Source organism: Eurytemora carolleeae, unplaced genomic scaffold, assembly GCF_000591075.1.
Source record: "Eurytemora carolleeae unplaced genomic scaffold, Eaff_2.0 scaffold2, whole genome shotgun sequence".
In the NCBI taxonomy this organism is placed as follows: domain Eukaryota; kingdom Metazoa; phylum Arthropoda; class Copepoda; order Calanoida; family Temoridae; genus Eurytemora; species Eurytemora carolleeae.
The window spans coordinates 444035-457877 of record NW_019396051.1 but is presented as its reverse complement, the minus strand read 5'-3'; the positions used below and the strand labels follow the sequence as shown (position 1 = coordinate 457877).

General features: G+C 34.5%; 3 protein-coding genes across 4 annotated transcripts in view; all 3 read left to right on the top strand.

Moving 5' to 3' along the window:
• LOC111704741 (dystrophin) overlaps window positions 1-885 on the top strand; it is a 67186-nt gene extending 66301 nt beyond the window's left edge. For both annotated transcript variants that reach the window (XM_023477085.1, XM_023477077.1), the window contains one exon: window positions 683-885. In XM_023477085.1, the coding sequence (XP_023332853.1) occupies window positions 683-691 (9 nt within the window). In that variant the 3' untranslated portion in view covers window positions 692-885. The remainder of the gene's footprint in view (window positions 1-682) is intronic.
• Window positions 886-6118: 5233 nt separating this feature from the next.
• On the top strand, window positions 6119-10989 carry LOC111705142 (eukaryotic translation initiation factor 5A). Its single transcript, XM_023477604.1, has 4 exons — window positions 6119-6259; window positions 7899-7992; window positions 8322-8527; window positions 10385-10989. Exons 1-4 carry the CDS (start codon window positions 6155-6157, stop codon window positions 10454-10456), a joined length of 477 nt encoding a protein of 158 aa, XP_023333372.1. The 5' UTR covers window positions 6119-6154; the 3' UTR covers window positions 10457-10989.
• A 1654-nt stretch (window positions 10990-12643) lies between these two features.
• LOC111704559 (eukaryotic translation initiation factor 5A-like) lies at window positions 12644-13606 on the top strand. Its single transcript, XM_023476836.1, has 3 exons — window positions 12644-12772; window positions 13193-13398; window positions 13534-13606. Exons 1-3 carry the CDS (start codon window positions 12703-12705, stop codon window positions 13603-13605), a joined length of 348 nt encoding a protein of 115 aa, XP_023332604.1. The 5' UTR covers window positions 12644-12702; the 3' UTR covers window position 13606.
• Window positions 13607-13843: the final 237 nt, after the last annotated feature.

Genomic DNA, 13843 nt, shown 5'->3' with positions numbered 1-13843 from the left:
TATCTGTACGAATATAAAATGGATATAAAATTTTTATCAGTTTTATTATAAACCATGATAATTTTTTTTTATTCTATTCCTTTTAATGCAGGTTAGCTTTATTGTTAACATATTATACACTCCTATAATTTTTTTTTGGATTAGTTTGCACCATTACATTTTATGAAATGTATTATTTATACGAATAAAAATATAAATATTTTTCTTTTATAAACCCAGTTTAAACGTTTAAATTAATTTTTTATCACAAGTATGTTAGAAACTTGTTAACAAATTTTATATTATTATTATAATTTTAGTTTATATAAACCTTTTATGCTTTTAATATATTATTAAATTGCTTTGATTTTATTCTCAATTTATTACACATTTTTATTTAAATGCTTTTTTATAAAAAAGCTTTAAATACTGGTTTAATACAATTTTAAATATATTTTTATTACAACTCTAAAAATACAGTTCATTATAAACCAATAGTGCATTTTACTCAAATATTTTATATTTTTTCAATATATAAATTCATAAAATATTTTTTATCATTTACAGTTGAATCCAGTTTTTAGAGTAAAAGCTATAAAAGATTTTTGTATCAAATATTCTATTTCACCAGAAAAATATCGTAAAAAAATCTACGTATATTGTATTTTTTGTTTTTAACTTTAATAATTCACACTTTTTCCAGGAGGATTGAAGTTTTGGTGCTAAAATATTTGAAAAGGATTTATTCTCACAGCTGAAGAGGAATCAGCGAGCCCAGGATTGATCCTTGTTCCACGTGTTCAGAGATTCACACTTTTTCCGGAGAATTTTTAATTAATTATTGCATTTGTTAGTTAATGAATTTAATTTATTATTTCATATATAGATAAATCTTTATAGATTTGATCGATCAAATTATTAATAAGGTTGATTCAACCATCATTTTTATTTCCAACCTATTAATTAAATTAAAAGTAAATTCCAGTTATGATTCACCATCAACAAAAATGATCGGTTTTAAAAAATATCTTTTTTATTAAATTACTATAACTTTTACAAGTTCAAAACTTAGCATAATGTTGCGACGTATTATTGATATTGCACAGTCGTTTAAAAAAGCAAACTTTTTTTATGACAACATTTTGTCTTATGTTCCAAGATAAGAACTTACTTTTAAACTCCTAAAATTAAGATTTAAGGATTATTGCAGTAGATTTTGAAATACAAAAATAGATTATATCTTATTATATTTATATAATTGTGACCGGTTTCTCTTTACGGAGATAAAACAACATTGCATTTCTTTTATTTTAACAGTCTCCATTAAAACCAGTTCTAAACTTCTATATTTAAACTTTTTTTAGCTTTGAAATCTGTTTGTTGGTTTTATTCTTATTTGGAAAAATGTTATTATATTATTTTTAATTGTATTTATGTAATCCAGAAAACGTGATTAACATTCGTGATAAGTTCCAAGTTCAGCTTAAACTTGAGCTTGATCTTAAGATTAGTTTGAGTATTGTTTTCTAGATCCTAGTTTGAGCTAGTTTTCTAGATCCTAGTTTGAGATAGTTTTCTAGATCCTAGTTTGAGCTAGTTTTCTGGATCCTAGTTTGAGCTAGTTTTCTAGATCCTAGTTTGAGCTGGTTTTCTAGAACCTAGTTGAGAAGTTTTCTAGATCCTAGTTTGAGCTAGTTTTCTAGATTTTAGTTTGAGCTAGTTTTCTAGATCCTAGTTGAGCTAGTTTTCTAAATCCTAGTTTGAGATAGTTTTCTAGATCCTAGTTTGAGCTAGTTTTCTAGATTTTAGTTTGAGCTAGTTTTCTAGATTTTAGTTTGAGCTAGTTTTCTAGATCCTAGTTTGAGATAGTTTCCTAGATCCTAGTTTGAGCTAATTTTCTAAATCCTAGTTTGAGCTGGTTTTCTAGAACCTAGTTGAGAAGTTTTCTAGATCCTAGTTTGAGCTAGTTTTCTAGATCCTAGTTGAGCTAGTTTTCTAGATCCTAGTTTGAGCTAGTTTTCTAGATGCGGTCAAATTTTAGTTTTCAAGTTTACCTCGATGCTATATTTCCGTCAGAATGTCGCAGATAACTTTTAAAAAGGCAAATTCTTTACTAAAGAGTTAAAAATGAAACCTTATTATATATTCCTTTAACTCTGGAAAGGAATAGAACACTCGCCACAAACTATAATTTTCTAATTCTTAAATCTTTGGAACCTAATGGTGTAAAACTTTAAAATTTCAAACTTTGGTTTGTTTATCTAACAGAATCTTAGTTTGAAAGATCTAAGGTCTACATCAGGTTACAAAGATATTAGGGACAGAAAAATAGAAAATGGCGCTCGAGTAATCGGTTCCTTTATTGTTTATACGAATTGATTTAAATTTTATGATTTATTCTAGTAGCTAGTTGCCAACCACCAACCCGTTCTTCCAGTTGATATGATAAAACATTTTTAGTTACATTTTTCTAAAAATCTCGTATCCATAGCAAACTCAGTTCTGCTATGACTACGTAGCACAGGGCACCTATATGTACACCTGTATTCAATTATTTACTGATAATATAAACAACTGAACAATCTTTGATCGATAATAACCCATTTCTTTGTACATTTGAGCATTTTTTATGTACATTGAACCCACGGATAATACTGCACCGACATTTCGGGGCTTTAATCAGTAATGTGACAATCTTAATCAGATCTCTGTCCAAATAAAGTGCCTTTAGATTATATGTAGTTAAATATAAATATGAACACCTTTATCAATTTATTTATAGAATTGACTTGATTTCTTAAACTGGCATATGTTAATCTGAGAGAACTAATGTAGAACTATACCTTAGGGATACTCGAGATAAATTCATGCTTGATGGATAAATGAGAACCAAGAACTAAATTAATAAGTCCACTTAGAGGATGAGGAAGAGGAGAATGATGGGAAGGATAAGTATAAGATGAAGAGGAAGAGAAAAATATAATGGGAAAGGATGAACACGATGAGAAGGATATGAGGCCGTAAAGAATGAGTATAGTATGAACATGATGAGAAGGATATGAAGAAAGAAAGAATGAGTATAGTATGAACAGGAATAAAAGGTTATGAAGGAGGAAAGGATGAGAGTATTGTATAAACATAATGAGTATGATATTAAGAGGATGAGAAGGAAATGAAGGAGTAAAGGATGAGTATAGCATGAACAGAATGAATAGGATATTAAGGAGGAAAGGATGAGAAGGATATGAAGGAGGAAAGGATGAGTATAGTATGAACACTGAACAGGATAAGAAGGATACGAAAGAGGAAAGGATGAGTATAGTATGAACAGAATAAGAAGGATATGAAGGAGTAAAGGATGAGTATAGTATGAACAGGATAAGAAGGATATGAAGGAGGAAAGGATGAGTATAGTATGAACAGGATGAGAAGGATATGAAGCAGGAAAGGATGAGTATAGTATGAACAGAATGAGAAGGATATGAAGGAGGAAAGGATGAGTATAGTATGAACAGGATAAGAAGGATATGAAGCAGGAAAGGATGAGTATAGTATGAACAAAATGAGAAGGATATGAAGGAGGAAAGGATGAGTATAGTATAAACTGGATGAGAAGGATATAAAGAAGGAAAGGATGAGTATAGTATGAACAGGATAAGAAGGATATGAATCAGGAAAGGATGAGTATAGTATTAACAGAATGAGAAGGATATGAAGGAGGAAAGGATGAGTATAGTATGAACTGGATGAGAAGGATATAAAGAAGGAAAGGATGAGTATAGTATGAACAAAATGAGAAGGATATGAAGGAGGAAAGGATGAGTATAGTATGAATAGGATGAGAAGGATATAAAGAAGGAAAGGATGAGTATATTATGAACACCGGATGAGAAAGATATGAAGAAGGAAATTACGAGAGTATTGTATGAATAGGTTGAGTAAGATATTAAGGAGGAAAGGATGAGAAGGATATGAAGAAGGAAATGATAAATATAGTATGAACTGGATGAGTATGATATGAATGAGGAAAGGATGAGTATAGTATGAACATGATGAGAAGGATATGAAGGAGGAAAGGATGAGTATAGTATGAACAGGATGAGAAGGATATGAAGCAGGAAAGGATGAGTATAGTATGAACAGGATGAGAAGGATATGAAAGAGGAAAGGATGAGTATAGTATGAACGGAATGAGACGGATATAAAGAAGGAAAGGATGAGTATAGTATGAACAGGATGAGAAGGATATGAAGAAAGAAAGAATGAGTATAGTATGAACAGGATGAGAAGAATATAAGAAGGAAAGGATGAGTATAGTATGAACAGGATAAGAAGGGTATAAAGAAGGAAAGGATGAGTATAGTATGAACAGGATAAGAAGGATATAATGGAGGAAAGGATGAGTACAGTATGAACTGGATGAACAAATAGAAAAAGATGTTAAGGTAAAAAAAATGAGAAGGACGTGAATGATGAGAAGGTTGGGAAGGATAAATACAGAATGAAAAGGAAGAGAAGAAAGAAAGGATGTTATGGTAAAGAAAGATGAGATATGGACGTGAAGGATAAGAAGGAGGAAAAGAATGAGTAAAGTATAAACAGGATAAGAAGGATGAGTACAGAATGAATGAGGACGAGGAGGATGAGTAAAGAATAAATGCAGAATGAGAAGGATGAAAAGGAGTAAAGGGATGTTAAAGGTAAAGAAAGATGAGAAGGATGAGATAGATGTGAAGGATGTGCAGATGAGAATTGGATGTGAAGGAAGAGAAGGATGATAAGGGTAAACAGGAAGAAACGCTGTTAAGGTAAAGAAAGATGGGAAGGATGAGTACAGGATGAGAAGGATGCGTTAAGGATAGTGTATTTGAGCTGATGTTACATCGCATACGGAAATCCCGCCTACTGAACTTCTGATCCTATATGCAATATCGAACCTACGCCATTTGTTTATTTTTGTATCATTTGAGAGTTATGTTAGGTTAAGACAATTTTTGGGCCGAGCGCTGCGGCTAGGAAAGGGTATGTTGATCCGCTCTACTGCCCATCCGCCATATACTGCACATCCGACCTACGACATCTGTTTATTTTTGTATTATTTGAGCTAGGGTTTGGTTAGGTTAAGACAATTTCTGGGCCGAGCCGGATAGGGGGACGAGCGCCGCGGCTAGGACAAGCTAGATGCCGGGAGCTGCTCGGCTTGAAGTCCATCTAGCAGCTGTAAAACAACGTGCTAGAAGGTCGGATGAGCGAAGGTCCAGAAATACACCATCCTAAAGAAAGCTAAGGGGGCCGAGCGCCGCGGTTAGGACAGACTAGGGGGCCACGTATTAGTAGGTCGGATGTGTAGTATAGCAGAATCAGCGAAGTCAGAAGTGGAGTATAGTGGATTGTGTAGGTTGAAGGATACACTCGATACACCATCGTCCAGTTTAATAACATCGAAAATTTTACTTTTATTATTCAAAACTCCCGCCACTGAGAGTTGAGGTGTTGCGGCAAATATCCGGATATGATGTCACGAAATTACCGGCAATGAACCAGATTGAACAGAAACGTGGAGAGAAAGAGACTAAATTCAGACGTACCGGCCAACCCTGCAGGCCGCACTATTCATAATTTTATTAGTGTTTATGTGTGCTTCAATTTTCGCCGATTACTTCCACTCCACGACGCCGTTGTCCGATTTTGGAGCTAACGTTATCCTAGCAACGAGATGTGTAAATCTTATTCAGTTGTTTAAGGCGTGAAGTACAGTGATTTATCATTTTCATATCGCATTATAGGGTCTGTCCTAGTATACGATTTTTGGACCCCCCCCCCCGTGCCCCTCCCTCCTACCAATTTTGTACATGACCATTTATTTTTCAGCAAATTTATTATTATTTATTTTTTTGTTATTTAGGGTTAGGTTAGGTTAAGNCAAAATAACACCATTGGGCGCTAAACATAATAAATAAAATCAGTTTCAAATGTTTTGTACAAATACAGTTTTATAGAATCCAAATGATATATTTATAATGCATTTTTAGTCGGTCCAAAAATCGTATACTAGGAATATTCCGCATTATATGACTCGGCCCTTAAATTAATTTATCTTTGACATAGTTCCTATTCAGCTGGTGCATCCAAGGATTATCTTGCTATTATTTTCAGATTGTATTCCGTATATACAATGGCAGAGGAAGGTTTCGATTTCGGAGGAGGAGATGCCGGGGCATCCGCAACCTTCCCAATGCAGTGCTCTGCCTTGAGGAAGGGAGGGTTCGTCATGATCAAGGTAAAATCTAGTTATTTGTCGTAATGGTTTCCCAATAATAACCTCTTAGCTGTTTTTTTTAAAGCACACGTAGTATGTACGATTGAAGCTTTTTGTCACTCCTGCCCTCGGTAAAGAATACGATCTGCAGAGGCGTTATCAGGGGGGGCATATAGGCTTAGCCCCCCTTCTACTTCAAATTTGGAAAATCGCTGGTTTTTAGTTATTTTGGGCCCCGACAGGTTTTGAGCCCCCTTTCATCCCAAAGCCCTCCTGTAAATTCTTGTTTATGCCCGACGATTGGTTGATATGACGCCCGGCCTCCTTGTCTTATCCTGGAAAATTATATTTGACCCAATCTGAAACGGTTTTTTAAGTAGCGAAATAGCCTGCTGTACATTTACCTAATGGTAAATTCCTTGAGAACGATTTTTGGATCCCCCCCCCGTCCTATCAAGTTTGTATATGGATCTTAAATGTAAGACATGTGGCCGCAGCACTCGGCCCCCTATCCTTTCCTAGCCGCAGCGCTCGGTCCAGAAAGGGCCTTAATTTAAGCTAACCCGTGGCCGCAGCGCTCGGTCATGTACATAATTGATAGGAGGGGGGTCCAAAATTGTTCTCTAGGACTGACTTCACCTAGTTAAAAGGGGGTGTGTTTTTTGCTACTAGTTAGGAAGTAAAGTTCCGATTGTAATTCTTGAACGACATGTTGGTAATTGTTTTAAGTTCAGTTGGGAGAGAACTTACATACGTTAGTTTTGTTGAAACCTTGAATTTGAAAAGGATCCAGAGAAAGTATTGAACTGTGGATATCCTTCTTTTGAGGATTCGTAGGAACCGAAATAGCCGTAAAAGGTCGGAGCTATTTTGCTTGATAGTGACTTAGTCACTGTTGCAGGGATTATTGCTTGAGCCATTACTTAAGATATCCCTGCTGGGGTTCTATTGCTGGATGTCGTCTGACGAGATTCAATTCAGTTATCTTTTTACCCTTACTGAATATTGTGAATGGGATGTCTGTTTTCAGTTTATATATACCACCGGATTTATTTAACCCAAGTTATAGGAGGAATATAACAGAATACATTTCTCGTTATTTTATAGTTACCCAGGTAGGTGAAAAGGGTACTGTTTGGAATTGGACATACAATTTATGTCAGGATTATTTCCTAGTGTACGATTTCTGGACCCCTACCCCCTTTAACAATTTTGTACATGGATCTTTTATGTTAGACATGGATACAATTGACCATGTGGCCGCAGCCTCCGGCCTCCTAGCCGTGGTTGGCCCCTTAGTCTGTCCTAGCCGCAGCGCTCTGTTCAATGTGTCTGAACTGAACTCCAAATATGTACTAATTTTGTTGATTTTTTTATTGAAAGCCTCTCCTGGCAGCAGCGCTCGGTCCCATAACCTATTCGAGCCGCAGCGCTCTGCCCAGAAATTTTAATTTTACCTTAAAATTATTCAAAATAACTGAAAATTTACTGTCATTTACATAATTGATAGGAGGGGGGGGGGGGTCCAAAAATTGTATACTTACGGACCCGGTTTTAGTTCCTGCAAACCGTCGCGCGTTTACAACAAATACTTCTCTTTTAATACTAAAAGTATGGTATCCTCCCCAAAGTTAGATCTTAATATTTGTATTCATTTTAGAACCGCCCCTGCAAGATTGTTGAGATGTCCACCTCTAAGACCGGAAAGCACGGACACGCTAAGGTTCACATGGTCGCCCTTGATATCTTCACAGGTACACTGAAATAAAATTTTGTTTTAATTGGCTATTTTCTAGAGCCTGCATTTAGCGTGATAAGTACTAAATTTAATATTTTGAGGTTAATTACTCGCCCGCTAGATATGTCGTGAAAGAACTAACAAAAGTGGAGAAATTTTAAATTTTTTAACTGAAATTACTATTTCGACAATTATCCCCAAATATTTTGTTTCTGTCCCAATTCCTTAAAATTGATATCAAAATTTTTTATGCAGGGTGTTGGGGGATCAAATGTGATGGTTAATTTAGCTTTAAATAAGGTCTTCTTACCTCAACGAATTAAAGGCTCCTGTTACGTGTTTTAGGTAAGAAGCTTGAGGATATTTGCCCTTCTACTCATAACATGGAAGTCCCCAACGTTAAGCGAAAGGACTACCAGCTTATTGGTGTCGAGGACGACTTCCTCTCCCTTATGGACGATACTGGCGATACCAGGGACGATCTCAAGTGCCCCGAGGACTCCGTTGGGGACGAAATTAGAGAGGCCATCGCCGCTGAGAGAGATATTCTGGTAGGTTTTAAATTGCCTTTAAATATTACTGTGAAAAAAATAATGGGTTAACGCTATTATGAAGGCTTCAGTTTTGATATTTGCGTGCGTGTTCCTCTTCTATTAAATAGTTATAATGTGAAGTAAACCTGATCCTCCTCAATAATTTCGTTCATGAATTTTAAATATGGGATTTATGAGATGAACTTTGAGGATGGTGATCAATTAGATGAAACTTTAATATTCAATATTATTCATTCAATATTAATTTTTAAATATGGGGTTATTAGATCAGTTATAATGGATCTATGAGATGAATTTCAAGTATTGGGTCTGTGTAATGAATTTCAAATATGGGATCTATTAGATTTATTTTAGATAATGGATCTATGAGATGAATTCTAAATAAAGGATATAGTGGTTGAAATTTAAATATTGGATCTTATGAGATGAAATTCAAATAAGGGATTACTTAGTTATAGAATCAATTGTTGATTATCAAATTTTGGATGCATTTAAATACGAAATCTATTAGATGAATTTCAAATACGGGATCTATTAGATGAATTTTAAATATGGGATCTACTAAACGAATTTTATTTATTGGATCTATTTGATGTATTTTAGATATGGGATCAATGAGATTAATTGTTAAATATGGTAATATCTATTACGTGAATTTTAATTATGGGATCAATGAGTTTAATTTAAGATGGGATCCATTAGTTGAATTTTAAATATGGGATTTATGATATGAATTTAGATAATTGGTCTACGATGATTAAATGTGGGATCTTAAGGATGAATTACAGATATTAGTCCTGCTTTTAATATAAATATGGGGAGAGGAGTGATGGGATTTATCTGTAATATGGGATTGTGAAATATATTTTTATTGTGGGATTAAGTATTCCTCAAAGAAAGCCGATTAATGGTAGAATCGTTAAACCCTCAAGTCAAGTCATAGTGTTTCGCCAATTTAAACAGTGCTTAGGATCCATTTAATTTTGATGCGGATCCGGATCCTGGATACGCACTGGAAAAAATGGATCCGGATCCAGGTCATTTCTTTTAAGATTTACTAAGCTTTTTAACAAATTAATTTTCAAATTTTTTGTTGATAAACCATTCAGAAATGAGTAAATTTTTATAATCTCTGTGAAGTTCAGATTTGGCTTTTAAGAGTAAAAAAGTTTTTTTTTGCAGCTTTTGGCTGTCATTTTACCCCTTGGATCCGGATCCGTGGATCCGCATATTTTTGCGAATCCGGATCCAGGGAACCAAAATCTTGCGGATCCTGATCCTGAGCACTGTTTTAAACATATATTTTCTTGCGTTTAAATATAAGAAGTTTAGCTCAGTTTCATTTCTCATTTCTATTAATATTTTCACAAATATTTTTGTTAGTTTTAAATATTGCTCTGTAAATGCAACAAAGCTCCTTGGGTGTTCAGAGCTGGGAACGTTTGAATGGTGGATATCGGGATTAAGGCTTAATCCACTCTTTTTCTTAATCTCCAGATTAACATAATCTTGCAAGATTATTTTAAAAGTGTATGAAAAACGATAAGATTCAAATTAATATTTAATCATCTGAGAAACTGTAGCAGCCAATCAGAGAAAAGCGGGCAACCAATGAGAGAACAGAAATATTCTCATTGGAGAAAACAATTAACGAATATCCAGAGAGAGAAAAAGAGTGGATTAAGGACTAAAATGAAAAGTTTCCACAGTGGATATTCGGATCAAGAAGTCAGAATTAAAGTTTATCCATTCCAAAGTTTTCAGCTCAGGATTCATTTTGAAAATATTTAAAACGGCTAACTGGATGATTTTCTCGAGTCCATAAAAAAAATCTCTAGTACATTTTATTTTCAGTGTACTGTACTCTCGGCCATTGGTGAGGAGTGTGTTATTGCTACCAAGATTAACACAGCTGTAGACAAATAAACTGACATCAACAACAACACGGCGTCCAACATCCTCAACCATGGATTCCAGGACACTCTCTGTGATCTAGTTTCTTAATATTCACTCCTCCACCACCTTAAAAGAGAAGTTCTAGACGAGGTTCAAGATCAAGTTCTGAATCCCGGGTTCCGGGTTCTATGAACCAGGGTTGGAATCTTTAACTCTTGTCTGAAGTTTGACTTTACATTAGATCAGTCGTGTCTAAGATGTGTTGTAACTGATACAGAACTCTTCTATAAACTGTAATTTTTAAGCATCCTATATATAGTTGACATCGCTTGAAAACTTAAATAGTTTGGGTTGAACCCCCCTTTTTACACCGAACCGCCGTGAATATGGAAATAAATCTTTAAAAAATACATTATTTTTTAGTGTAAGGGAGGGGATCTTGTTTTATAATGTGTATATTTCGTCTTTTCATAATAAACTATTTTTTTATTTACTGCGGTGTTGACATTAACTCGCTATGGTGTTGATAATATGCATAACTAATAAAGCACAAATGATTTCAACGATTGTGTAGAATTAACCAATAAATTTGTGTATTTGTGATCGTTAGAATTAATAAAATGGGACACAGAACGTGATAAGAGCATGTGGAACAAAAATGAGGGACTTTACTTTAAATTGTGTGGATCGAGAAATTTTCAACACGAAGAGAAACTGATCAAACGTTAAGAAACATGATGTGGCTTAAGAATGAGTTATGCACTGCAATCTCTTGGTTTACTAAGCGGTGTTTTACATGGAGCGGACTCTACCCTAAAGTTTTGATGTGGTTTTTAAGAATAAGTTGCAATGCAACCTCTTGGCTACCTTGTTTCTACTAATTAGTGTTTTACATTGAGCTGACTACCTCTAAGTTTTGATGTGGTTTTTAAGAATAAGATGCACTGTAACCTATGGCTACCTTGTTTTTTCTAATTAGTGCTTTACATTGAGCTGACTTCCCCTAAAGATTTGACTTTTTAACATTATGTTGGACATGAAAAGCAATATTAAAAAATTTAACAGTTGAATTACTTAAGTTCTTAAATGTTATGAAGAATGTAAAGTTAAAAAAAAATGTGTGTTACATCGTCTACGCAATTTCTGACCTACTGCAATATCGGACCTATGCCAACTATCTTTGTGTTAAAGTTGAGTATAGCGTCGTAAGATCCGTAAAATACACCACTCTGGAAAGGTTAGTTTCTGAAATGTCGTCCACCTTTCAAGTTATTAGACAATCAATATTTACTCTAGGGAGAGTTTATTTTTAATGTGTTATTCCAATCAATAAACATAAAAAATGTAACATTGCTTTAAAACATTGTGTTGAATTGGCTACTATTTTAGGGGGATTCTACTCGATGCATGACATGTTAGACATGTAAACCTTAGATTATTTGATTTAACAGAACAGCTGGAAATAGAAGTGTAGCAACACCTTGGCTTTTGCCATCACCTGACTGACACGCTATTATACATTTTGTGATCTCAACCATTTACATTTTAGAATTAATATCAGCTTGTTTCTAATAATATTTATCGGCGCATTATATCGATCCCGGTTTAGGTGATTGATGTGGTGGTGTATTTTTCGACCTACACATATCCGCCATACTCCACTTCTGACCCACGCCAAATCCGCTATACTACACATCCGACCTACTAGCACGTGGTATTACAGCTGCTACATGGAATTGTTTGGGACTCAACATCGGAGAAATATCAGGGAAATTCTGGGGAATAGGTCCTCAGATGGTTCCATGGAAAAAAGTTCCCAACTATGTTTACTGGGATGTAACATTACCGATTGATGTGTGTAATCATTTTGAGATATCCTATCCTGACAATGTATGTTGAGAATGGGCATGAGAGAACTAAGAATTCAGCACAAATAAGTCCAAAAAATAACTACAATGCAAGATCATTTGAGACATAAAACTTTTTAAAGATCTGTAAATCCTGAGTTTGAGCGCAAAGTCGACGTTCAAAATCGTACTTTTGGGTGGATACGTTTTCAGAATCGTCTTCTTAAAATTATTATTTCATTAATTAATTTCAAATAATTATTTAAAACGTCAGACCGCATTTTGAAAATTATATATTTAGGAGAGCTTGATTTCCTATTGTAGATTTCGCAAATTATTAGGTCTTTAACTCATTTTTCTTAAATTTTAATCGGAGATAGTACTTCATGTAAATATTTGATCTAGAACCGCCCCTGCAAGATTGTTGAGATGTCCACCTCAAAGACCGGAAAGCACGGACACGCTAAGGTTCACATGGTCGCCCTTGATATCTTCACAGGTACACTGAAATAAAATTTTGTTTTAATTGGCTATTTTCTAGACATGACCATTTATTTTTCAGCANCTTTTACCCTTTTCATTAAATAAACTCTAGCAGACATGATAATATTATGGCTTTTGAAATTAGGTATTACAATGCTAATTCATAACAAAGGCGATATTGAATTCGTCACTGAATTCCCATATTTTTTTGGGACACCCTGTACATATAATGCAACTTTATACCTTCATTTTAAGACCTCTTTCTACATAGATTCAGACTCCCCAGCCTTTATATGGTTAAAACTCAAGAGATAAAAGACCCTTTTTAACGTATTTTTTCGTAAACGTCTAAACTTTTTTGTTTTTAAATTCTGAAATCAAAAAATATTTCGTGAAAAGTAATTTTAATGTAATTGAAAATCTCTGTAACGTTTAGGTAAGAAGCTTGAGGATATTTGCCCTTCTACTCATAACATGGAAGTCCCCAACGTTAAGCGAAAGGACTACCAGCTTATTGGTGTCGAGGACGACTTCCTCTCCCTTATGGACGATACTGGCGATACCAGGGACGATCTCAAGTGTCCCGAGGACTCCGTTGGGGACGAAATCAAAGATGCCATCGCCGCTGAAAGAGATATTATGGTAAGAGAATTCAAATTTAGTCTAAATACACAATAAGGAAGGGGAGACGGTTCTAAAATAACAAAAATTAATACACTTAACAGTTAATTTTAGTTTCTACGAGGTCTAAAATCTAAAAACCTTATTATTTTTCAGTGTACTGTACTCTCTGCTGTTGGCGAGGAGTGTGTAATTGCTACCAAGATTAACACAGCTGTAGACAAATAAACTGACATCAACAACAACACGGCGTCCAACATCCTCAATCATGGATTCCAGGACACTCTGTGATCTAGTTTCTTAATATTCACTCCTCCGCCACCTTGAAAGAGAATCTACAAACATCGGTGTTAATTCACTTTAAACTGTAATTTTAAATACCTTTTATCTTAATTATGCTTCGCAACTATTTTACGGCTTAAAATCAATCGAATTTGTTTGTGTGCAGAATATTTGATATATAAAA